General features: G+C 40.4%; 1 protein-coding gene across 1 annotated transcript in view; it reads right to left on the reverse strand.

Annotated features, from left to right (window-relative positions):
• The window catches only part of DSCAM (DS cell adhesion molecule), a 695,768-nt gene that overhangs the window by 217,786 nt on the left and 451,196 nt on the right, over positions 1-26,786 (reverse strand). The window contains exons 10-11 of the mRNA XM_075912112.1: positions 16,824-16,943; positions 11,465-11,638 (exon numbers count right to left, since the gene is read on the reverse strand). Coding sequence (XP_075768227.1) covers positions 11,465-11,638; positions 16,824-16,943 — 294 coding nt within the window. The remainder of the gene's footprint in view (positions 1-11,464; positions 11,639-16,823; positions 16,944-26,786) is intronic.

A 26,786-nucleotide genomic window follows, 5' to 3' on the forward strand; every position in this document is an offset into this window, starting at 1 on the left:
ATGCATGTGATCCTCCCAGACTTGAGCAATCTTTTCAGCAAAGAAGGCAAATAGCTCTTTGCAGCACTTGGTGCAGATAGCAGGCACTCAGGACTGGTGAAGTGGTTTCTAACCCCAGATAACTCCCTAGGGATTGATTGGCAGTTTCAATGGAGGCTGATAGGAAGGTTCTCTTGGCCTGTAATGCAGCTTTAGCATAGGCTGGAAAAAATTCTTTGTTTCATTCTGTCTGTTCCAGTCTTTGTTTTCACCACTGGTGCTTGAGTTTCTGCCCTCTGTCTTCATCCAGCACACAGTGTCAGAAAACTAAGGAGACCTGAATGAGTGATTGATAAGAAGGGACCATTTGGGGGCCTGTGTGTCAATTGTGGAGGCTAGTATACAATAATAATGATTCACCAGGACCTCATGTCCTCCTTCTGTTTGGGGAGGCATGATGTCCTTTAGATATGGGAGGAGGGGTGCTAAGTAACATAATTCTAGGTGCAAGGCATTCTGGAGAGAAGTGCTCCAAGTGAGATTTATCCTACTATAGCTGCTGCTGCGGAAGGGTCTCTGGTTCCCGCTTGGAATTTCTTCTTCCCTCAAGCTCATGTCGTAGGGGAAGGGGCAGGGCTACATGGGGCCCAGATAGGCCAAGGCTATGGAAGGCTTACCTTTTTTGTGCAATGAATCAGTGCATTATTCAGGACATTCAAACATCTTGATACCTGAACAGCGTGTGCAAACAAGTACTTCAACTCAGAAAGCTGGCACCTCTGCCTAAGAGCTTTGTGCTATGGAGACTGGTGAACTGAGACTCACTGCTTTCATGGAGGCAGTTGATAGGTGTACATTGTGGATATCCAGAAGATAAGGGACTGGGCACTCGAGTGTAGCAAAGTGGAATGTTTACATTGCTATTCTGAATTAGGAAAAAGTGAGGCTTCTGGAGACCAGATAGAAGTAACTGTGTTGCCAACAGCAACTTGGGAAAGTCACTTCTTTGGGGCATAAGAAAAGGTTCTCAAGCAGATGATAGTGATCTACACTAGATACTTTGGGTAACTGTGAAAAGTTCACAACCGAATAACAAAATATGATCTGGGTCAATAAGGGATCAAGATAGAAAAATACTAAACTCTCTCCAAATATATTGTAACAGTCCAGTGCAGTAAAGTAAGTACGAGTAATCGTGAAACTGCTAAGCCAGTTGGTACATATTTGCTTAAAAGCTTATTTAGAAAAACATATTATTTCAGAAATAATCTACATAGAGGCTTCATCTGATGGCTCATCTAAACTGAGAAAAGAAAAGAAAAGAAAAGAAAAGAAAAGAAAAGAAAAGAAAAGAAAAGAAAAGAAAAGAAAAGAAAAGAAAAGAAAAGAAAAGAAAAGAAAAGAAAAGAAAAGAAAAGAAAAGAAAAGAAAAGAAAAGAAAAGAAAAGAAAAGAAAAGAAAAGAAAACTCAAGCAATAATTGAGGACAATTTCCAATATACTTCCTTTAAAATGGAAGCCTTCCAAGATTAAAGTGTGCCTCTTAACCATCTTATTTTATATTCCATTATATTCTAGTGCCACTGACATTGCATTTCTATGACAAATGAATTAGACTTAAATATGGGAAGAAGAAAGAGAAAAGAAGAAAGGGAGGCATTCTACATTTCAACCAGTCACCTATTATATACACTGGATTAATTTTCTTTTTTCACAGGAATTGCATTGCTGTCACATGTGAACTGCTCTTTTAGCTGGGAATACTATCCCTTTAACTAGCTCTCTTGTATATTTTAAATATCCATTCTTAATCCGCTCATCATTATCACAAAAGGTTTATAAGATTGATGAAGGTAAACATGAACAGGATAGTCTTCTATTTAATGGACATAACAGGACTACCAGAATATCAATGGCAAAAATGTAAATATTTTACTATTATTTATTCTGGTCCCACCCAGAATACACTAGATGTATCGGAGACACAGATCTCAACACTGTAATGAGATCTGTTGGGCAGTTGCTTGTGCACGGTCAGTTTCATTGCCTTCTGTGGGGCTTTCTCTCAGTGCTCATTGCAGGATTGGAGCCACTGTCCTCACTGTCCAAAAAAGTAGCAATTTAATAAGATAGGCAACATACCAAGAGCTGGAAAGAAGGACACAGTCAAAATATCTGTAGTTTATGCACATTTCACCTATCATGATTATTTACATGTTTTTAAATATGACAAAATTAAATATTGGCTACACTACACTGTCTCCCACAGATTATCCAGTAGTAATTGACTAGTTTCTTGCCAGCGTCATAGTATAAATCAATGTGAAGGAAGGGTTTGAAGGAGGAAATGGTAATGACTTTACTTCATTGAGCATCTCTGCAACAATGCTTTAACATTTTACATCCCTTACGACGCCTCTGAAAACAGAACTCTTTTGAAAATAGAATTAGAGTCCCAACTGAATGTTCTCTATGTCAGCATTCAAAAAAAACCCAACTTATACTTCATGTTTAATTTTGTTATGAAAGAACCACCGGGCTTGGAGAGACAACTGCCTACCAGAAAAGATAATGAGTGTGATGTCCGTTGATAAAATATTGCAGTTCTCTCTATATATACCTATCTATATATGCCTTAGGGTGAGAGAGTCTCTACATTTCATCTTCCTGCCAGAGGCAATGCTGATGTAGCTAGTCTCCAGGGAAAGAAAAAGGCACTGTTACATTTTCTCCCTTGTATGGCCTCTTTCTTTAGGGTTCTTCCTTTAAAAAATAAGAGAGCAAATTTTCAGTCCCTTCTTTAAAAAATGATAGTAATGTAATGATTTGCATACAAAAGCACTTTAATATTTGTACTGTAGTGCATCCAGCAATTATCTGACGAGATATAGCAGTCATTTCAGCCAATTGCCACAGGCTTCACATTAGTGAGAAGAGTAAAAAGCATTCAAATCTACAGAAAAAATGGATATTCCAGCTTTCTACCAGCTACCTTGAACATACTTCACGTTTAATTTCACTCTGTTGCCACAGGCACTGTGTTGTTATGACGGCTGATCTGCCATTGAATAGCTGTAAAAGAAAATCAACAAAGGGTCGCTTCAGCGACTTTCAGTGCAATTTACTGGAGCTTGTATCTTGCGGCTGCTGCCGCCTGTCGGGGTAATGACACATGATGGGTGATTAAAGTGCAAGTCCTTAAATCAAAACTGTGCCGATGGTCTGAAGAGGCAGCAAACAGCACTCAGAGCTTGTTCATTTCTCATAGTGGGAGGACCTCATTAGGATAAAAAGGGGCCTGTTATACTAACAAGAGTGAGTACTTGTGTCTAGGGAACCTTTTCATGTTTTCAACATTTACCATAGCTTTTCTGTAGCTTCTCCCAGATTGCATTAAAAATAATTTGTTCTACAAGCCATCAACATTTACTTGCAATTAGAACAAAGGCTCTCATCCCTGTGGCCAGGAGGGTGGGGTAAAAAAAATGATATGTCAGTGGAGTATCTCAAGAAAAAAGGTGCTTTTTTGCTATATGTGTTACTTTCAGTTTAACTGCATTCATTTTTCATTATTTTGTTCCTTTACTTACTTCCTTGTTCTGATGAGACATTTAAGTAGCTGACAGACTTCGCCAGGCCCTGAGCAAGGTGTGGGTAGAGCAGCTCCATCTTCTAAAAAGGGGCGGAGCCTTGGGCAAATGGGTCAGGATATGGGGGCTGGATTCCCCTAGTCAGCTTGTCAGTGATGCCCAGGACTCTGGCGGCAATTAAAAGGGCCTCGGGGCTCCGGCTGCTGCTATTGCCATTTTAACAGCAACAGTAGCCAGGAGCTGCAGGCCCCTTTAAATCAGTTGGTCCCGGGGCAGGTACCCCTATTGCCTTTTCCCTGTCAGCGGGCCTAATCATTGAACTACAGAGTCTCACTTTTCCTTTGGCCAGAAACTCAGCACCCTTTGCCTAAAGTGATTGAAATAGGTAAGAAATTTGAAACTTTGACTCAAGAGGGCAGAACACAGAAGGAGAAAATAATAAAACACAATGCAATCAGAGTGTCTTTTTGACACTGAAAACCCTATCTATTGACCATGGAACTGCAAAAGAGGGCCACATTACGAAATATCAATCAGAATAGTTTGGCTTGTTCACAGTAAACTTGCACAGGGAGATAACTGTTCTTCCTACAATAGATTTTTTTAACATACTATGGATGATAATTTTTATCTTCCTTCATAGCACACTGTGGGTTATTAGTTGAAGTTACTTTGCTGAGGTAAACACACTGAATTTTCTATAATAATGCACTGGCTTTACTGCAGGATCAAGGATTACCAAATGAAATTAATAGGCAACACCTATGAATACTGCAATGCTTCAGTGATATGGTAGCAAGTTACCTTCCAACAATGGAAGAAATAGTTTCACAAGATTCAGATTTTCATTGTATAAGCCACAATTTGTACTTCTGTGTGGGGTTTTTTCTATTTTATTACCATCATTCATTTTTATTGCAGTAGGACCTAGAGTTCCCAGCTGAGATCAGGGCTTCATTGTGCAGGTGTCGTACAAACACAGTGAAAGAATGAAAAGCAACCCCTGCTGTAAAGAGCTTGCAAATTAAAAAGGCTTGCCAGATATAGAACGTGTATGGATAGTAATTCCATGCTCTAATAATATGAATATAGCAGTAGGATATATTACCAACCACCTAACCAGGATAGTGATAGTGACTGTGAAATGCTAGCTGTTCTTTGAAGTAATACCAACATTTTTTTTTAAGCACATCAGAAGCAGGAAGCCTTCTAAACAACCAGTGGGGCCTCTGGATGATTGAGATGCTAAAAAGAGCACGATAGGACAATAAGCTCATTGCAGAAAAATTAAATGAATCTTTTGAATTCGCCACAGCTGAGGATGTTAGAGAGATTCCCAAACTAGAACCATTCTTTTCAGGTGCCAAATCTGAGGAATTGTCCCACATTGATGTCACCATGGTTTCTACAAAGGGAAATAATTCCATACTAATCTACTAGAGTTCTTTAAGGGGGTCAACAAGCATGCGGACAAGGGGAATCCAATCTACTTAGATCTCCAGAAAGCCTTTGACAAGGTCCCTCACCAAGGCTCTTAAGTAAAGTAAGTTGTTATGGCATGAAAGGGAAGATCCTCTCATGAACTGAAAACTGGTTAAAAGATAGAAAACAAAGGGTAGGAATAAATGGTCAATTTTCAGAATGGAGAGAGGTAACTAGTGGTGTCTCACAGGGGGTCTGTACCAGGACTAATCCTATTCAACAGATTCATAAATGTTCTTGAGAAAGGGATAAACAGCAAGGTGGCAACATTTTCAGATGACGTTAAACTGTTTAAGATAGGTTAGTTCAAAGCAGACTGTGAAGAGCTTCAAAAAGATCTCACAAAACTAGGTGACTTTTTGGGCAACAATATGTAGATGAATTTTAATATTGATAAATGCAAAGTAATGCATATTGGAAAACATAATCCCAACTATACGTACTTAATGACGTGGACTAAATTAGCTCTTATCACTCAAGAGAGAGATCTTGGAGTCACTGTGGACAGTTCTCTGAAAACATCCATTCAATGTGCAGCAACAGTTAAAACAAACAAACAAACAAACAAACAAACAAACAAACAAACAGGACATTAGGAATCATTTAAAAAAGGATTGAGAATAAGACAGAGAATATCTTATTGACTCTGTATAAATCCATTGTGTACCCACATCTTGAATACTGTGTGCAGATGTGGTTGCTTCACCTCAAAAAAGATATCTTGGCATTGCAAAAAGTTCAGAAAAGGATAACAGAAATGTTTAGGGGTTTGGAATGGCTGCCATATGAGGAGAGGTTAATAAAACTGGGACTTTTTAGCTTACAAAAGAGGAGGCTAAGGGTGGATATGATTGAGCTGTGTAAAATCATGACTGGTGTGGAGAAAGTGAATACGAAAAAGTTATTTACTTATTACCATAACTCAAAAGCTAGGAATCACCAAATTAAATTAATAGGTAGCAGATTTAAAATAATCAAAAGGAAGTATTTCTTCATGCAATGCACAGTCAACCTGTGGAACTTCTTGTCAGAGGACATTGTGAAGACCAGGACTTTAACAGGGTTCAAAAAAGAAATAGATACATTTATGGAGCACAGGTCCATCAATGACTATTAGCCAGGATGGATAAGAATGGTGTCCTGGCTTCTGTGTGTCAGGAGCTGGGTATGGATGACTGTGGAGGAATCATGTGATGATTATCTGTTCTGTTTATTCCCTCTGGGGCACCTGCCATTGTCCACTGTTGGAAGATGGGATACTGGGCTTGTTGGACCTTTGGTTTGACCCGGTATGGTTGTTCTTATGTTCTTATATAGGGTGGGAAGGAAACAGGTACAGAGCAATGAAGTAACTTATCCAAGGTCTCATATCAGGCCAGAGGCTGAGTTGGGGCTAAAACCCCAGGTTCCCAACTCAGGTACCTAGCCGTTGGACAACACTATTTATCCCAGTCTGCTTCCTTCTCTGCTCTGAGCTCTTGTCACAGATCTGTAGCAGGGTTTAGCTAAAATATTTAAAGTGTGGTAGCTTAGCATAAGTAGTATCTGCAATTAATAAATTCATGCTGGAAGGATACACGAGTCTGGCTGTAGGGTAGAGCTTTAGGTTTATGTATTAATCAGGCATAATGCAAATTGTCAAGAAGTGTTTTTGAGAAGAAAGTGAATCAAGTGATTTTATGAGTAGACAGGACTTGCTGGAAGTGTTTCAGTGTTCAGATTAAATGTCACCAGACTCCAGACTGGCATGCAAAAGAGTGATGGATTTAGGAAGGATCAGGAAAACCATGGCTGAATCCAAATGACGACTTGAATAGGACCATATCACAGATTACTTTCTGTTTTATACCGAGGCTTGGCTCCCATTAGGATAAATTCTTTCAAAACTGTTTTATCATGTTATACACGCTCTCATTTGGAATTAAAGTGTGACAGTATTCAGAAGAACCAGTCTGTGCAGATAGTTTTTGAATGATGCTGATTTTAAATGGACATCTCTTCTCAATACTCCTGGACAACCTTCAATTAATTTTAGTTCTTTCCTTATCTCAATAGGCTTATTATCCTCTGTGGAATGTTGTTAAAATCCCCTAATCTCAGCCACCACTAGAAAAAGTCCAATTCTAGATGCCTTATTTTAGGGCTCTCTGTCTCCCCGCCCTCCCCTCCCCCCCCATTTTATGTATGTATCTTGGTGCATGTGAAGTTTGAAAATTGCATATGCTGAACCCAGCAGAAAGACATATGTCCCCGATGGTGATCTTCAGATGAGTTTATCAAGTGGTAAAGAGATGGACAGTAATTGTTAGGTGTAGACTATGCTTTTATGGTTCTCATTCTAGGCCTTTGGCTGCTGATTACACATTCACTTTGGAGGCCCTTTCTCCTCCTTATTCTTGGTTGATTTTCCTCAGGGCTCTGTCCTTTGTTCTCTCTCTCCTGTATACTCATTCCTTGCACAATCTTCATCAGCCATGCAGCTTCAGCTACTTTCCTCTGAAGTTAATCATCTTGCAACAAGCACCCTTTGGAACACTAAATAATATAAATACATATCTAGAATTGCCATCAGGTGCTAGCAAGGTTGCTTTTTAGTTTATGTGAACTGCATAGTAAGTCTGCTTGAGGAAAAAATGAGGAAGAAGCAATAAATCAGGAAAGTATATTAGTTTAAATGTGCATTCTAGCCAGTTACAAATTACTAATAAAGACACTTATCTTATGTTAACACCTACTTTACATAGGAAATAACTTTGCATGTGATACTAAAAATGATGGAAGAGGAAAGAATCCAGTTTTTCAGAAAGATGGAGTTCATCTTAGTTAATACAGACAACTTCTCTGAAAGTGTTAAGGTAAACAAAGGAGAAAACGGAGTAGACAGAAACACTTATTACAAATGGAAAAAATAACCTGTGTATAAGATTTATTATTATTTTTAATTCATGGTTATAGTTCTAGTGGTTCGCAACCCATGTTGCCAGTCAGTCAAGAGATAAGTTAAAAAGGGGAGGAGCTGGGGAGGAGCCAGCCCTTTTGTCTCTTTCAGTTTCGTATTCTGGTTTCAAGAGCTTTAAGAGTGCGTCTACACTACATCTGTAGCTCAAAATAAGCTATGCAATTTGAGCTATGCAAATTGTGTAGCTTATTTCAAGTAAATTTCAAAATACCTTATTTTGTAATTTGGGGCTGTCTATATTTTGAAATAACTGGCTTGCTGTTAAGACACGGGATAGCTATTTCAGGATACCTCCTGAAACTTCAGAAACCTCCAGTATTCCAAAATAGTGCTGCAGTGTAGACGTAGCCTAAGTGTATTAAGCCACTTATTTATTTCCCAAGTGATTTGAGATGCTACAGTATGATATACATATTGAAACTCTATACAGAGTGTCAAGAAATATAGACCAGGGAGAGGGAAGGAAGCTGATTTGTCTAAAGGAATCTACAAAGAAAATAAGTAGCAAAATATTTGTGTTAATCCTTTTGGGTATGTCTACACTACAGTGTTATTTCAAAATATCTAATTTTGAAATAGTTATTTTGAAATATCTTATTTTGAATTAACATGTCTACACACAAAATGCATTTCAAAATAGCTTTTTGCTTATTTCGAAATAGCGTGTCCACACTGATTGAACGCTGAATCACATCTAAGGTCAGCCAGAAATGATTCCAGCAGGGCATCAAGTCAGAAGTTACCTTGTGGCCTGGGCAGCCAGCAGGGAATTCAGCCATATCATGGGCACACAAATGCATGTTTCTCCAGAAACCATACTACCCATACTGTATGTTTGATTAAAGCTAAAGCTGAGTCTCTTTTAAGCATACACCCACATACAAAGAGTGTATACTGTAGTTGTTTTACAAATCCCATGCTGGGAACAGTATGTGTGTGAGTGTGTATATGTGAGAGTGCACACATATGTGTTTGCTATCTTAGAGCTTGAGGGATTTTCATTAGATTCAAACAGTAACTAACTCTCCAGGGAGGCCCCTGCTCTTATTTGATAAGGGATGCTCTTTTATCACACATGAAACTGCATGCAGTGATCAGACAGGCACTGTGCATAGCTGCCAGCCAGAGAGAAGCTGCTTTTCTATAGCATATTAAAGAAATGTACTGCTACTGTAGTTGAAAACTGGTCCGCGAATGGCCAGTTACAGAAGGATGGGGAACAGGAGTTAAACCCTGATTTATGAAAACTATTAGTAGTTGCTCATATTTTTAGTTTTGGAATTTTTGGATGTCACAATTACTCTGGTCACTTCTGCAGTGATTAGGAAAAATGGTCCTTTCCTTCTTACCAATAAATATATAACTTTAGGTGAAAGATAAACTTGAGCATGGAAGACGTTTGAGACTGTAATACTAGCTGGTGTAACAAGATTCACACTAGTCTTTGAAATCCATTTACGACAATCAGCAATTCTTGGTATTCCAAAAACTATATATCCTAGATTACAGATCCAGGGAAGAATTAATAATCTTGATTCTCCCTCCCTTTGAGGGAAAATATTTTTTACTTTCAAAGATAGCCCTTTGTCAAGACAATTGAAATCCAGAACTGTCAAAGAATTCAATCAATCAGAGGACGACCACAGGCATGAAAGTACTTGGTCTCCCAGGTGATCTCCATCAATGCTGTTTTAATAAATCAACAAGGAATATTTGCAGGAGTGTGTCTGTTGGTGTGTGTCACTGTTTTCTGTACCTCTCTATGGTGAAGAAATGCATCAACATTGTGACCTCCTCTGGAATATATCTGTGACATTGGTAAACCAGCTCTAGTGAAAACCATAGGCCAATTTTCTTGTATGTGAATGTTAAAGAATCATTAAGTGTTACTATGTGTTCACACTAATTCACTCTTATGCTAATAGAGCCGGACTATAATGTTTTAGTCTGCCTGTATCCTGCAGTTTGCTATAATATTACTTCTACAGTATTACTTCTAATACTCTGTGATTAAATAACCCAAGATCAAAGGTGTGTTAAGGAAGAATGTATTCAGGGGTTAGACGTCATGAAAATGAATGAAATGTTAGTTATATTATTCTCATTTATGTATTCAACAGAAGACCCATCTGGGTACAGAAGCTGTCAGCTAACATTCTGTGTGAAGAAGATATAAAACATGGAGTGTAGGAAGGATTCTTTATCTCTGAACAGGTATGACTTCCAACAGAGTGGAAATACTGAGTGTGCGGACAGACATCCCCAAAGTTATCCCGGGTAACCTTGAAAGACTTTTGGAGACTAGCAGATTACTATACATCTGTTATCATTTTGGATTTATAAATTTAGACTCACCTGTTAAATGTATTTTACCTGTTTTAACCTCTCACAAACTCTTCTTTTTCTTAGCTGATAGACCTTTAATTATTTTAGCAGACAAATTGGCTGCTATCTTTGAAGTGAGACTGAGGGTGTCCATTGACATGGAGTAAGAGACATTGGGACTAACCTCCTATAATGTAATATTTGGGATGGCGACAAATACCATAAAATCCACCTGTCTGTGTAGTAAAATAGGCTGGAGATCCTATGGGGGCTGTCTGTGACTCCATGGTAAGATGGTTCTAGTGATCCAGGAGTTAACTTTTGTTATGGGCTTAGTGAAATCTAATGATAGAACATACCTCCTGTTGGGGATGTCTACCCTATTTTCTGTCAGTCTGGCCCGAGATTGTCATTCTCAGATGTGAGCCACTCCAGTCTGCATGACAATATCATCATGTTTATATTCTCACCTATATTTACACTAAGGGGTGTTTGCAGAGGTTAGCTTTAATATTTATTGTTTCTGTCATTATTACAACTAGGAGCCCCAGTAACGGTCCTGGGACCCATTGTGCTAGGAGCTGTATAAACACAGAACAAAACCAGATTTTAAACAGTGGGACATTTCCATTGGTCCCTTTTGCTCACACACTAAAGAAGATATTTTTAAGTCCTATAAAGATCTCAGATGAGACAGAAAAGGCTTTGACCAAATCTTTCGCAGGAGTAAACATGTATTTTCTGAAAAAATCGACCAATGGCAGCTTATGATAATTGCAGCTTATGGTACCTTGAGAATTAGTCCAGGATTTTCTCATCATTGTTCTCAGTCAAGCTTGTGGTTTGTTAGCAGATATTCATAGTATCTCTCCTTCATTTTTCATTCCTTGTCTTTACCCAAGTAATATCCACACCACTTAAATAGTAAATAGTGTCAACATTCTGCCTTTTCATTCATTTGTAACATTCCTAAATAAACATCACCCAGCTACGTTGACATTCCAGTTACAAGAATATGCAACTGAATGTCAATATCAAATTTTTAAAAAACATTTAATCAGTAACAGGCAAGTAACAAGCAAATCTTTGTAACTCAGCTTTGGATCATAAAAAATGTTTGTAGTTCTTACTTTTAACAGTGAGGTACATGGACTTGCTGACATCTGCTCCAACATCATTGCTGACCTTGCAGAGGTAGTATCCACTGTCTTCCTCCAGCACATGTTTAATCAACAAGGAGCCATTTGTGAGAAGCTGGATACGGCCATTCAAGGCAATGGGTTGGAATTGGGGGACCCCAGCACCTACAACAGAATCCAAAAGATTAATCAGGAGAGAAGAGTGATGAAGGAAGAATTTCTTGAAAAGGCAGCAGCAACAGCTACTTACTATTGCAGGCTAAATTCAGTTACAATGAAATGTTGCTGTCTGGCATTATAATGATCTACGAAACAAGCTGAATGCCTTTTGCCAAAACTAGTCATAGAGTGGTTATCAATTATAATTGTAGTTACCATTCACTACAAGATAGGAGGTGGAGGCAGAGGAAGGAAAGGAGTAAGAGAAAGAGGAAGATTTGCAGAAAGCTCTTGGGTAAAAAGCCACATTTATTGTACATTTAGTGGCTGATAAATTATTCAAAATAACAGCTGAGCAGCCACAGAAGTCTGCATTCCTTATGCATATACCAAATAAATTCCCTATGATCATGAGAAATGTCTGTTGTAGTAAACATGAACTGCTCAAGGGAGTTTAAAGACCTTGTTTATTAGCCTCATGGTAACATGTGGACAAACACATCAATGAATAGTTCCTCCTACAATTGATCACACATAATCTCTGAGTCACTGTGTCCTGGGACAGCATTCAGATAGGGAAGGTGTAGTAGTTTGCGATAGGGGGCACAAAACTCACTCAAAACACGCACTGCTCACTTTTCTGTCAACAATGAAATGAGGCATTGCACTAAATATATCTCTGGTATAACTGCATTGCAGACAAGGGAGCTCAGTAGGGATGAATTTAGCTCATTGACCTGTATTATCAGGGAATGCTGAGATGGAGTTGTTGTTCATATTCATCTCCTCAATCAAACCCCTGCTTCCCAAGGTTAGATGAATAGTATCGTATAATACCCCCCTGCATGTGTCCATCATATTCAGTTTATTTCAGATGTTTATGATTTGTTAATGGGTATCATTTTCTACCAGTGCAAATTCTCTCAGGGTCTGCATGAGGCCAACGCTGCACTTAAGTCTCACCCAAACCCTAGTTTGATTTCATTCACCAGTGTAGTAGTTCCCTTGTGATTCCTCAAATTGTGGCTTCTGGGATGGCCTGGAATTGAGATGTGCATTTAAGTGGGGAACAGCTTTGCAGCCCCATGCTCACTTGGGCTATGTCTACGCTACAGAGGTTTTTTTTTTAAAACAGCCATTTTGCTGAAAAAAAATCACTTATGTCCACACTGCAATCACATTCCTTCAAAAGAAAATCCACAGAACTGAGGGGGTTTTCTGACATTGGTAATCCTCTTTCTATGAGGAAGAAACCTTTTTCCAAAAGAGCTCTTTCAGAAAAAGGCCTGTGTGGATGGGGAAGAGGGAGTTCTTTTGAAAGAAGAAGAAGAGGAAAAAGCACAGGTGCCCTGATGGCCACTCCATCCCTACCAATCACAGCTTAAATGTGAGATAGTGTCCATACTGAATGGACACTATCTTTTGAAAAAGCAGATCACTTTTTTGATGTACTTTGGTAGTGTGGACGCTCTCTTTCGGAAGTTTTTTTGGAACATCTCTTCCAGAAAAGCTTCTTCCGAAAGAAGCCTGCAGTCTACACGTAGCCTAGCACAGAGAATTCCTTGACTGGAAATCAAGCAAAATAGGTAGTATGATGCTTTTCAATAATTGTTACATTTCAAATTGTTTTTATGGCTCATAGATTTTACAGTGATGGTGAATTTTATATGCATTTGACAGATTTGATTAGACTGAGAACTGTAGTATTCTGGGATGACTAATAACGGATACCAAACATTCTATTATTAGGATCGGTTATGCAAACAGAAACCAGTTTAATCATTTTTTGACTGAAACAACCATCTAAAGATAAATCTTAATATCTGCAAATAAGACATGTATCCAAACATCAATATTTGGCATGGGTAGGAGCAGTGAATGCAATGTACAATTTAAAGGATTTCAGTCTGTTAATTTTCTCAGTCAGAGCTGCAAAGAATTTTAAAAGGTGTGAACAAAGCTGTTACGCTTTTAAAAACAAAAACAAAACCCAAACTGTGCACATCCCTCAGGGAGCAGATATGGAAACTGTCGAAAGCTACATAATTGGCTCAACTTACCAACTAGTTTAAAATACAGAACTCAGATCCATGTTATAAGTTGGCAGACATGGAGGATTGTTGTACAGAACTGAATTATCTACTTGGATGGAGCCATATGCTTCTTTTTACATGTTAAAAGGAGGACAGATCTAGAAGGACATGAGCCATCACACTTCCTGGAGGTAGGTTCAGAAGGAGGGTGTACTCTGCCATTACTTGTGACAGACAAATATTTGCTGGAATAGCAATCATGCCCCTTAGATCCCAGTCTGTCTGCTCTTTTCCCAGGCTTCCCCTCACAACAATGGTCACATAGCATTTGTGCTGACATTGGCTGAGCCCCTTTACAGTCTTCAGCAGAAAAAAACTGAAGAGTGGGATTTACTTTGCCTCGTGACTGCATTGAGTTTTCATGCTTTCATATTGCTTTCCTACTGGACTAAGCCACACAGAGTAACTGTCCCTGGATTCCTTCCCGTGCCGACCTGAAAGCCCTTTATCGTCCTCCCCGTTATGCCTCGTAGGATGAGGTTTACTGGGGAGGTCGATAAAAGGCTTTCATGTCGACAGGGGAGTGTCCAGACTAGCGCGCTGAGCCGACAAACAGCTGATCAGCTGTTTGTCGGCTCAGCGCGGCAGCCATGTAAATTTAAATGAAGCCGCGATTATTTAAATCGTGGCTTCATTTCCCTTTGCCAAACAAACAAATTGATGGAGCCATGTAGTTTAGACGTACCCATATAGAACTGTGAAGGAGAAAAGGGCAAACAGAGTTAGGTGGTTAACATCTCATGTGACCACTTTTCCTTTCCACCTTATCGCTTAATACTTTGACTCCCTTCTACTACAAGAAAAGCATAATGCCCTTCAATAAGAGAGTTATTGTGCATGCTCCTGATCTGTAATTCACTGATTCTAGAACCATTATTAAACATTAAGGTTCCTGCTTAAGCAAGAAAATGCCCCACTTCCAATTCTGAATGATTGAGCAGAATTTTTCTTTGTGGGGGTCTAGAGAGTCTGGATGATTCAAGGGATAAGTAATAAGGTAGAATATCGCAAGTTCAATTGCTTGAATTTGGCCAAAGTCTGCACTGAATGTTGTTGCTTCCCTACTCCCACTTCAATATTGATGGTTTCAGTCCAGTTCTAATGCTACAAATGCTCTCCTGACCAAATTCACCAAGAATTGTGTATCACAACTAATCTACCCTTTCACTTTTACAAGTTATCTTTCTACAACAGAACAGAAATGAAATGTGTTTACGGGTAATCTTTCACTACCATTGTCTGTTCTTTGGCGCTCCAGTAATGCCTACCAAACAAGTGGTGGTGTAATTGCAGTATGTGTAACTGAGGGAACAATTAATTTTCATTTCAGTGGCTTTGTCAAACAATTTTTCATTGTTGGTTTGTCTGAAATTATTTGGCAAATTAAACCTGAAATCATGAATAGTTTTGGTCCACCAAAATCTGCTCTTTTTTTTCAGATAAACTATTCATCCAAAGAATTTCACTTAGCTTTAGTATGGACATAACCATGAATACAACATTTGGAATATTAAAATTATATGTACAAATTTAATCTTCGCTAATCCCAAAAGAGTTTCCTTTCGAGAAAAGATAACCTTGGCAGATACACAGAACTTGGTAACATTGCAAGGATAAGGATAAGGATAACGTCTGCACACATATTAGCTGCCATTAATGATTTTTCAGCTGAATTAATTAGATTCATGTTTTTTCTCTTTTTCCTATGTATTTGCTGTTCTTATGGGGAAATTAGATTTTCTTCACATTATTTTGTAAAGTGTACTTTTGTTAAGTAGCATTTTTCAGGAACATAACTAGAATGTTAAGCGAGGCGTTACTGTACGTTTTAATTAAAACTTTTGATGGAATCATGATATAATAACAAAATACAATGTCAGCATTAAAATATTTTCCATGACAGCAGCTGTAGATGTTTTGGCCATTTTTGACCACTTCTAAAATCAACTAAAATTTCTTTCTGTCTGACACATCTACTGCATCTATAATTCAAGAAGAGCTAAGAACAAAGATTCTTACAGGATTTTCACTTAGATGTATAGAATATCATTAAAATTGAAATTTCTGCTACTAAAAAAGACTAGTGGTGCTTGCATGCTGTTAGCTGAAATCGAGCTGGCCCAATTCGGCCTCCCTGTTCAGAATACAAATGGAACACAGAATTGTTTTTTCTTATTACCACAGCAGGGAAAGTGAAAATAAAAACACACGGTGAAGGATTTAAATTAATTCTATAGTTTCTTCCATCCACTTTTTACTTTTTTCCACTGGTAAAGCAAAACAGTGCTTCTAAACTGAAAATTATATGTAGAGTTGCCTAAGCTATTGCTCCAAACAGCAACAAAATTTAGCCAGAAGTCCATTTTTTTGATCACATACAACTTGATGTGATAAGGTATTCTCTTTTATACAGAGGTAAAGGGTTAATATCTAACTAATGTATACAATACAGTTGTTTTCTTGAAGAACACCAGCTTTGACACAAGGTAAACATTAACAGATAATTGGCCAAAAGACACAATCTAGCAGGCAGTACATTTTAATTAAAAAGCTGTCAATTTCATGTGGTTAGCTGGTGTCAAGTAGGGCCAGTTTTAATGCTCTGTTACATAAAAATAAAATGTTAAGGCATTATGTAAAGTGCATACTGAATTACTAGGTTATGCTAATGATATCTGACCTTTTCTCTTTGCTGAAAAGATGTGATTGGTTGTGTTATTAATTTTAAAAGCAAAAAAAAAAAAAATCAACCTAATTTGTACCAATGAACTATGTTCTGAAAGTTACAGCGCCAGAGCAACATTTACCTTACTGCACCCTACTTACCGAGATTTTATTCAGGTTTACTTTCAAGAACCTAGAATCACTGTAGACAGCCAAATGCCAACAGATGAACAGCATACATACAAATGCAGATGTAACAGGCATTTTAATAGTACATCTTATTCTAAATATTGGGGAACTAAACTGTGATACTCCTCAATCAAATTCATTATTACTCTACAACTAGTCCTATAGAATTGAATGGAGTAAGGTGCTACCAAATTGAAGTATGAGTACCAGAATGTGGATCCAAATAATTATGAAAGAGGTGATACCTTTTGAGTACTTCCAGACAATGGTGGGTACAGGATAACCCTCTGCAGAACAATTGAGGATTACAGCTTTACCATAAATTCCATCCTGATCACTTGGTTGAACCACGAATCTAGGGGGAACTGAGGGAAAAAACATGGAATCATTGAAAAATTGTGCAGCTGAGAAGACAGTGCAAAAAATTACTGGCCAATTCTTGGAATTACAATAAAAATAAAAATTAGGAATGGGCACAAAATGTCACACAAAGCAAAGTTTAAAAGATAATTTTTCAGTATTCAAAACTAATAACTAAACTTTTTTACTCTTGATTTTTCTTATTTTTAATTTACACAAATTTAAAGAAGTTTTTGCCAATTAAAAACATGCATAAAATTAACACCCCTCCCCCCCACACACACTGTTGCCCTTTTGTTTCAAAGTATTGATTATGCTGACTAGTTTTAGAAAAAGAGGTAATCAAACAAAATAAAGCAGAAAAACAGACCTAAATATCACGGAACAAATATCAATACCACCTAACTCTAAGAAAGATCTCTTTACCTTAAAATAATGTGGTTCAAACCATGAATTATAACAGTGTCTGTTATTTTATAAACAAATGTTACAATTTTTGGCTGATCTATGCTCAAATGAGAGAGAAATTATCAGAGTTATCTGAGTATATAGGTGCTGCAGAGTTTACTAGATCTGTTGACATTGAGGAACCGACCAGAATATGCCAGTAAGTATACACAGTGGAGGAGATTAGCTACTTGTGACAATATTGGCACTGAGAGCGGATCATGAGGTTTCATTACTAGGGCCAATCAAATCTGCAAATTCATCAAAAGTTCAAAAGCAAAGTTGACTACCATTACAGAGTTTCAAATACTCTGAGACAAAGATTCTAAACAATAGAAGACCTGAGACATACAGGCTACATCTACGCTGACATGATTTTGCGCAAATACTTTTAACGCAAAAGTTTTTGCGTTAAAGTATTTGCGCAAGAGAGCGTCTACACTGGCATGTGCTTTTGCGCAAAAGCATCCGTGCCAGTGTAGACGCTCTCTTGTGCAAGAAAGCGCCAATGGCTTTCTTGCTCAAGAAATTAACGTTGCCTGTCTACACTGGCCTCTAGCGCAAGAATACTTGAGCAGGGGGGCTTATCCCTGAGCGGGAGCATCAGAATATTTGCACAAGAAGCACTGATTTCCTATATTAGAATGTCAGTGTTCTTGCGCAAATACTTGCGGCCAGTGTAGACAGGTGGCAAGATTTTGCGCAAAAGCACCCACTTTTGCACAAAATCTTGCCAATGTAGACACAGCCACAGGATCTGATCTAAAAGTCCATAGAATTCAATGGGAGTCTTTCAGGTGACTTTAATAGGCTTTTTGAATCAGGACCATAACCATGGAATCATAGAAATATGAGACTCACTAGGTCATCAAGTCCAATTCCCTGCAATGAGGTAGGACTAAGTATTATCTAGACCAGGGATGAGGAACCTTATTTGGGTTGGGGGCCAGTGGCCCACAGAAGAATCAATCAAGGGCCACACACAAGTGAGAAGCAAAACAAACAAACACACACAACCCTCACTGACCTGGCCCCCAAGTGAGAAGGAGAAAAAAAATCTCTCACAGATGTGGCTCTCAACTGAAAAGCAGGAAAAAAAAGATAGACCCCTGTTTTCCCTCAAAACTAGGGCTATTGGATTTTGTGGCCCGTCCCTATGGTCTGGGGTGGGGCCAGAAATGAGAGGGTCAGTGTGTGGAAGAGTTCAGCAGCAGACTGGGGATAAGTGGGCACAGTCTGGGTGGGCGGAAGGGTACAGGAGCAAGCTGGGAGTGGGACTGTGAGGTCTGGGCAGGAGGGAGGGAAAGACTGGGGCATCTACCAGGCACAGTTCCCAATGGAGGAGAAATGGATTTGCATAGACCAGCATGCAGCAGAGAAGCACTCTCTGCAGGTACCACCCTCTACTGCTCCCATTGGTTGTGATTCCCAGCCAATGGGAGCAGGGGGTGGTTCCTGCAGGAGGAGCTGCCCTGCAGTGCACAGAGCCACTTCTCTCCCATGCCAGGCAAAGCCCATGGGCTGATCCCATCTTGCAGCTTGCTTTGATAGGTCCTGTAAAGCTCAGATCAAGGCAAGTAGCAAACTGGATCTGGCGTATGTGTCATAGGATTCCCATCCCTGCTCTAGAACATCCCTGACAGATTTTTGTCCAAGCAGTTCTTAACAACCTCCAGTGAGGCTGACTCTACCACTTCCCTAGGTGATGTGTTCCAGTACTTAACTGATGACCACACATTTGGAAAACAAAATTGTACAGACTATTTGTATCCTCAATATGTAAAAATCTTGAGGTTTTAGTCCCAGGTAGAAAACCATGTTAGGTGACTGACCTGTGAAAGGTAAAATGTAATGGAAGCAAAGCAGAAACAGTAGAATGACCAATGCTATACCAATGTCCTACATTGTCCTGGGTGGCTTAGTGGCTTATGAAAGTAGTACCATCCACTACAGGGTCAGTTCGCACTTCTTGGAGCAATGTTATTGAAAACCAACCATCATTTTATAAATTCCTTTTGTACATTAAATCTTAAAAGTTCTCTCTAGGACACTGAAAAATCAAATGTATTGTGAAGCTGTTTATTAACCAAATATGAATAAAGACAATGAGCAGATCATGTGCTAAATATTACTGCAACAAGCCAAAGGAGCGAACTGTGTCAGAAACAATGTCCACTGCATCACTGAAAAAAGGAGGCTCTGATTTATTACTGTGCAATGGAAATAGCTAAGGTATTTATTGTTCATAATTATTCCAGCTTTCCAGAGGATTAGCATGCTATCAAGCACAACTCAAAGACTGTATTAATTCACATAAAAGCTATTCACCAAAACTGCAACCCCAGTAACCATAATCTTGGGCAATAGTGCACATTATTCCAGACATTAACATAAACAAATCAAATTACTACAAGTCCCTGTCAGTGCAAAGCAAATAGAAAAGCAGAAAAGGGAATTTGGGGGTACTGATTGTTCATGGCCCACTTAACTCCCTTCCCATAATTAGGCAGTAACACAAACATAGTTGGGTATGTATGGCTCACAGTCTAGTGATTTCAGTGTGTTTCACCTGGAGAACTGCTAATGGGAAGCAAATTATGTTCAAGATTTCCCAAAATCAATAAAGAGGTGACCATCGATAAAGTCTTACATGAAAATAGAGTGCTAAAATTCTGTAAAAAAAATACTTTGCCTGATTCAGGAAACATCCTGTAAAAATTTTTGGTAGAAAGATATGGTGCATACAAAGGTGTCTGCCTGAGACATGGAAACAAAAGGCATAGATCTGATTAGAATAGTGCCAGCCTCATACAAGGATATGTCGGAGAGTGAACATATTTATAATAAAGGAGACATCATTTTAAAACTAATGAAATACTTAAATTTTCTCCAGAATTGGATGCAAATGTGTTGCACTCAGCTTGACAGGATTTGATAGAGATGTGATGTGAGTCAATGGATAATGGGTCAATTCAAGAGCATGGGTATTCAGAGATTAAAATCCTAGGAACATTGTTAGAGGCTGACAATAAAGATGTTTCCAATACAGAGTCAATATCTTCATCCTTGGTTTTTCAAGGTGAAAGATACTATGCCACCTACACATTATTAATACAAGGATAAATTAACATAATTTAGTCACTAAAAATGATACTGTATGATAATATGCAACTATATAACTATGCGCCGGTTGGCAGAGCTGCATGCTACCCAGCACGTCTCCAGGTGGCAGATAGGAGGGGGCCTCTTTTCAGAGGTTTGCTGCACAATAAGTGTGCTTTGTCATGTGAATATGCAGCTGCGGAGCAGCAGTGGCAACATTACCAGGGTGTTATGGACATTGGGTGGTATCTGATACTCTGACTAAAAGTCACAAGTGCCCGATGATGATGTTGTGACATGGTGAGTGAAGCCTGCCATCAAATAAGGCTGCCCTACCCCCTCACTCTGCTGGTTGAGGGTCTGGGATACTTGGGTCCCTGGATTGCTTTGGATAATCCAATTGGCGTATGAACCCTGATTGGTCACCAGCATCCAAGGGATAGTGACTCCTTACATCACCCCCGGGAAGGGAACCCTGACAGAAAATTCCCCACTGCTCAGGAGATCCAAAGGCTATGGGAGTAAACCCAGACAGATAATCTGGAGTGGAGACCCTAAGGCAGTTAACAGTGAGGTTTTATCCAATCTGCTTTTCCGGCATCTCCTGCAGTCACCTCAGTTCCTAACATACTGGCTCTTGTCTTTCCTTTGGATCTAACTGGGGCCACCGTGAGGGGGACAGTGCTACTTGGGCAACGCACTTTCCTCAAAAACTAGCCCAGGCAATGCAGTGCACAGGAGGAGACACTTACCCACACACGGCTTTACACAGCTACTACAGTCGATACAATAAACCAACTTGCCTCTGGCTTGGTAGCCGGAATGTGCGGACAATGTGTCCTGGACTTGAACCTGATCATGATCTTACAAACACAGATTCAATATGTAAAACAGCAGTCATAGACCAACAGTTACATAAATTGAATGTTGACATTGCTGCTTTCCAAGAGACCAGACTGGCAGATGCTGGATTAGTAAAAAAAAACCTACTACACCATCTTTTGGAAGGGTTTGAGTTCAGAGAAACACCGTCTTTACAGAGTTGGCTTTGCTGTTCAAAACAATCTGATGAACTTTATCAATACACCCATAGCTGACTCAGAATGTGTTATATCCCTAAAGCTCAGTACCAAGTCAGGATATGTTAACATGATAAGTACTTATGCACCCACACTAACATCGCGCACTGAAGACAAGGACCGCTTCCATGATAATCTTCAGAAAGTTGTCAATTCCTGTTCATCTGGTGAACAACTACATTCTTGGTGCTTTTAATGCAAGAGTGGGATGCAATCACCAGTCCTGGCCCATTTGCCTAGGTCATCACAACATTGGGAAAATGAATGAAAATGGTCAAAGGCTTCTTGAATTCAGTTCTCAGAATCATCTCTCCATCACTAATACTTTTTTCAACTTAAAAGACTGCCACAAGGTCTCATGGTACCACCCCAGATCTGGTCACTGGCATCAACTCGACCTTGTACTAGTCTGCAGAAAACATCTCAACTCTGTTTAATTTACACATGCGTATCACAGTGCAGATTGTGACACTGATCACTCATTGATTATCAGTAAAGTGAAAATTGCTCCAAAGAATATTCTACGTCAAAGGATTGTAAAAAACCAAAGATTTTGGTTACTAGATGCACTAAAATGCTCTGTCTTTGTGGAAGAATTCACACGCAAAATGGAAGACAAACCTGTCCAGCAGTCTGTTGACGAGACATGGTCCATGCTGAGTGCTGCAATATATGAATGTGCCACACCTGCCTTTAGAAATTTTCCAACAAAGACTGGATTGATGAAAACATTGACATTCTTAGGCCTATTCTTGAAGAAAAATACAAGGCTTTTCTGAACAACATAAAGAATCCATCACAAAGTTCATGAGATCAGCTCCGCTATACAAGATCTGTTCTTCAGAGAGAATCCAGGTGGTGTGCAAACAAGTATTGGGCCGATCTATGTTCTGGAATTCAAAAAGCGTTCGATATGGGTGACCTGAAAACCATGTATGATGGACTGAAGAAAACACTTGGACCAAATGTTACCAAAGTTGCTCCATTGAAACAGCTAAATGGACAGGTGATCACAGATAAAAACCAACAGATGTCCTGATGGGTGGAACACTACTCAAGTCTTTACTCCCATGAGCATACAATATATCCTGAATTTGATAACCTCATTCCAACTCTTCCAGGGTATGTCTACACTACCCCGCTAGTTCGAACTAGCGGGGTAATGTAGGCATACCACACTTGCAAATGAAGCCCGGGATTTGAATATCCCAGGCTTCATTTGCATAAGCCGGGCGCCGCCATTTTTAAATCCCGGCTGGTTCGAACCTAGGAAGCCTAGTTCGAACTACCTAGTTCGTGCCGCGTGTAGCCGTGCGGCACGGGGTTCGAACCAGCCGGGATTTAAAAATGGCGGCGCCCGGCTTATGCAAATGAAGCCCGGGAAATTCAAATCCCGGGCTTCATTTGCAAGTGCGGTATGCCTACATTACCCTCCTAGTTCGAACTAGGAGGGTAGTGTAGACATACCCCCAGATATGTTAGAGCTAGATGTAGAACCTACGGTGAAAGAGCTTTCACATGTACTTGATGCTCTTTACAGTTGAAAAGCACTAGCTAACGATGGGATTCCAGCTGACGTCCTGAAGGCTAACAAGGCTGTCCTTATCCCCTTCCTCTATGACTTACTTATAAAATGTTGATGAGCGGGAGAGGTCCCTCATGATATGAGGGATGCAAACATCATTACTCTCTATAAAAACAAAGGCGATAAGGGGGACTGTGACAACTACAGAGGCATCTCTTTGCTAAGCATTACAGGTAAAGCTTTTGCCCCTGTCATTTTTAATCACCTGCAAAAAGATCGAGTCTATCCACAAACACGGTGTGGCTTCAGGGCTGGCAGGTCAACAATGGACATGATTTTTTCTCTTCGATAACTACAGGAAAAAAGCAGAGAGCAAGGAAAGCCGCTGTTTATAGCATTTGTGGACTTTGCAAAGGCATTCATCAATACAGTCAGTAGATCAAGACTGTACAAAGTGTTAACTAAGATTGGCTGTCCACCAACTCTACTCAAGCTCATAATATCTTTTCATGAAGATATGAAAGCAACAGTGTACTATGATGGATCTATATCTGAACACTTTGTAGTGAAGAGTGGAGTCCAACAGGGAAGTGTCCTTGCTCCTACCCTCTTTGGTATATTCTTCTCGGTCCTATTAAATTGTGCATTTCTAAACTCACACAGTGATGTATTTTTCCATAAAAGGTTAGATGGATCTCTTCACAACCTAACACAACTCAAGGCTAGAACTAAGGTCAAGAAAGTTCTTATTAGAGAACTCCTATTCGCAGATGATGCAGCGCTTGTCGCACATAATGAAGACACACTATAGGCACTATGGATTCTCTGTCCAGAGTTAGTAAACTGTTCTCTCTCAACATAAGCATGAAGAAAACTGTTGTGTTTGCTCAAGGTGAATCTCAACCACCCAAGGTCATTCTGTCTACACTATAGAGTTAGTCCGAACTAACTTAGTTCGAATTAGTTAATTCGAACTAAGCTCATTCGAACTAACGTGTCTAGAACTAAAAACTAGTTCGAATTAGCGTTTTGCTAATTCGAATTAGCATGTCCACATTGAGTGGACCCTGAACAGGGCTTAAGGATGGCCGGAAGCAGTGCCGGCAGGGCATCAGAGGAGGACTTAGAGTGTGGAGATGCTGTCTCAGGCTAGCCGAGGGCTGCGCTGAAAGGGACACGACCCCCACCCTGGACAGACACTTTAAATTCGAAACGGATGTTAGTTCGAACTAACTTTAATAGGCGCTACACTAGCGCTCCGCTAGTTTGAATTTAATTCGAACTAACGGAGCGCTTAGTTTGAACTAGGAAAACCTCATTTTACGAGGATTAAGCCTAGTTCGAACTAGCTAGTTCGAATTAAGGGGTGTGTAGCCCCTTAATTCGAACTAGTGGGAGGCTAGCCCTCCCCAGCTTTCCCTGGTGGCCACTCTGGCCAACACCAGGGAAACTCTATGCCCCCCTCCCGGCCCCGGATCCCTTAAAGGGGCACGGGCTGGCTACGGTGCCCGTGGCAGGTGCAAGCCTGCCAGCACCCAGCCAGCAGACCCTGCACCTGGCACGGATCGAGCCACCCACCTGATGCCCCCCAGCCCTCCGCCTCTTCCTGGGACCAGGCTGGCGGCTCCCGGGAGCTTGCCTGGGACCGCAAGAGGCGGGCACCTGCCTGGGCTAGTGCGGACATTGTGGACCTCGTCCATGACCTCCGCACTAGGCACAGGAAAGTGGCCGGCTAGGGCAGGAGAGCTGCCAGCCTGGCCACCCAGGAGCAGGTGTGCATGAAAATCAAGGGGGTCCACTGAGACCCCCGACCCTGAGCCCTGAGCTTACAATGGCCGTACTGGGTCAGACCAAAGGTCCATCTAGCCCAGTAGCCTGTCTGCCGACAGCGGCCGACCCTAGGGACCCTGGAGGGGATGGACCGAAGACAGTGACCAAGCCATTTGTCTCGTGCCATCCCTCTCCAGCCTTCCACAAACCTTGGGCAGGGACACCACTCCTACCCCCTGGCTAATAGCACTCCATGGACCCAACCTCCATGACTTGATTTCACTTCCCTTTAAACTCTGTTCTAGTTGTAGCCTTCACAGCCTCCTGCAGCAAGGAGTTCCACAGGTTGACTCTTTGCTTTGGGAAGAACAACTTTCTGTTACTAGTTTGAAGCCTGCTACCCATTCCTTTCCTTTGGTGTCCTCTAGTCCTTCTTTATGGGAACTCATGAAGAACTTTTCTGAATGCACCCTCTCCACCCAACCCCTGCTTTTAGAGACCTCTATCCTGTCCCCCCTCTGTCTCCTCTTTTCTAAACTGAAAAGTCCCGGTCTCTTTAGCCTCTCTTCATATGGGACCTGTTCCCAACCCCTCATCATGTTAGTTGCCCTCCCCTCTCCCACCCTCTCTCTTCCCCTCTCCCACCTCCTTTTCCCAGTCTCCCCCAGTTTTGTTCAATAAAGACAGATTCCATTTTTGAACACAATTGTCCTTTATTTTGTACATCAAGAAGAGGTGCTAGGGAAGGGTAAGTGGAAGGAGGTGAGGGAGGAATGGGGTACGCGCCCCCAATGGGGAGGACTGGGCTGGCTCTGCGGGCTTCTCGGGGTGGAAGCTCTCCTGCAGCCCCCCAATTGCTCCCTCTCCCCAGATGGCAGCCTGCGGCAAGTGCAGCCAGGCTGATGGCCGAGTGCTGTGATGTGCCCAGTGTGGATACTCTGGGCAATCCAAGCCAGGACTGCTTTGCAAGCGGGACACCCCTGAGAACTGTCTGTCCAGGGTGGGGGTCGGGACCCTTTAAGCCCAGCCCTCGGCTAGCCTGAGACAGCATCTCCACACTCTAAGTCCTCCTCTGATGCCCTGCCGGTACTGCTTCCAGCCATCCTTAAGCCTGGTTCAGGGTCCACTTAATGTGGACATGCTAGTTCGAATTAGCAAAACCCTAATTCGAACTATTTTTTTAGTCTGGATCCGTTAGTTCGAATAAGCTTAGTTCGAATTAATGTTGTAGTGTAGACGTACCCTCTGAGTGGTTCCTGCAGCATTACAGACATATTTTGGAACACACAGACACACACACAAGCAAGCTCTCATCTTTTGATTTCGATCTAGATTTGCCCTATAAATATACTCCAGTGTCTTCAATACCATTAATTAGACCTTGGAGAAATCAAGACAATGTGCTTGGTAAGGACTTCTCTGAGTTGACCAAACTGGTGAGTTTAAGTAAAGTCAATTGTGGGGAGACTGCCATTAGTTTGGTGCTCTTCTCACGGTGGTATTAATGTTTTGGCCTCACATTCCTACAATTCACCTGCCTTCACAAATACCTTTAAAAATAAAATGAGACTATGATGGAGTAATTAATTTCTGAATATTAGCTTTATAAGCTCAGCAACGAAAGCTGCTGGAACAAAGATATTTTACAATGCTTTAACCGTGAGTTTCTTTAAGCTTCACTCATTTCCTATGATTCATGGATCTGTGCTAAAGAGTGATTTGCTTACATCATCAATACTAAATTGACAGGCTCAAACTATTTAATGGTTATATTCAGAGGGGCCTAAAAGCTGTTTCCCCTCAAAATCATGACTAAAAGTTTCAGGCTTTAATAAAGAGAACACAAAGATTCAGAGAAATCAAAACAGATTATGAAAAATAAAATTTAGTACTATGGTGACTTTGTAAGACTGGAAAATATTTTA

This window comes from Pelodiscus sinensis, chromosome 1 (genome assembly GCF_049634645.1).
Source record: "Pelodiscus sinensis isolate JC-2024 chromosome 1, ASM4963464v1, whole genome shotgun sequence".
In the NCBI taxonomy this organism is placed as follows: Eukaryota; Metazoa; Chordata; order Testudines; family Trionychidae; genus Pelodiscus; species Pelodiscus sinensis.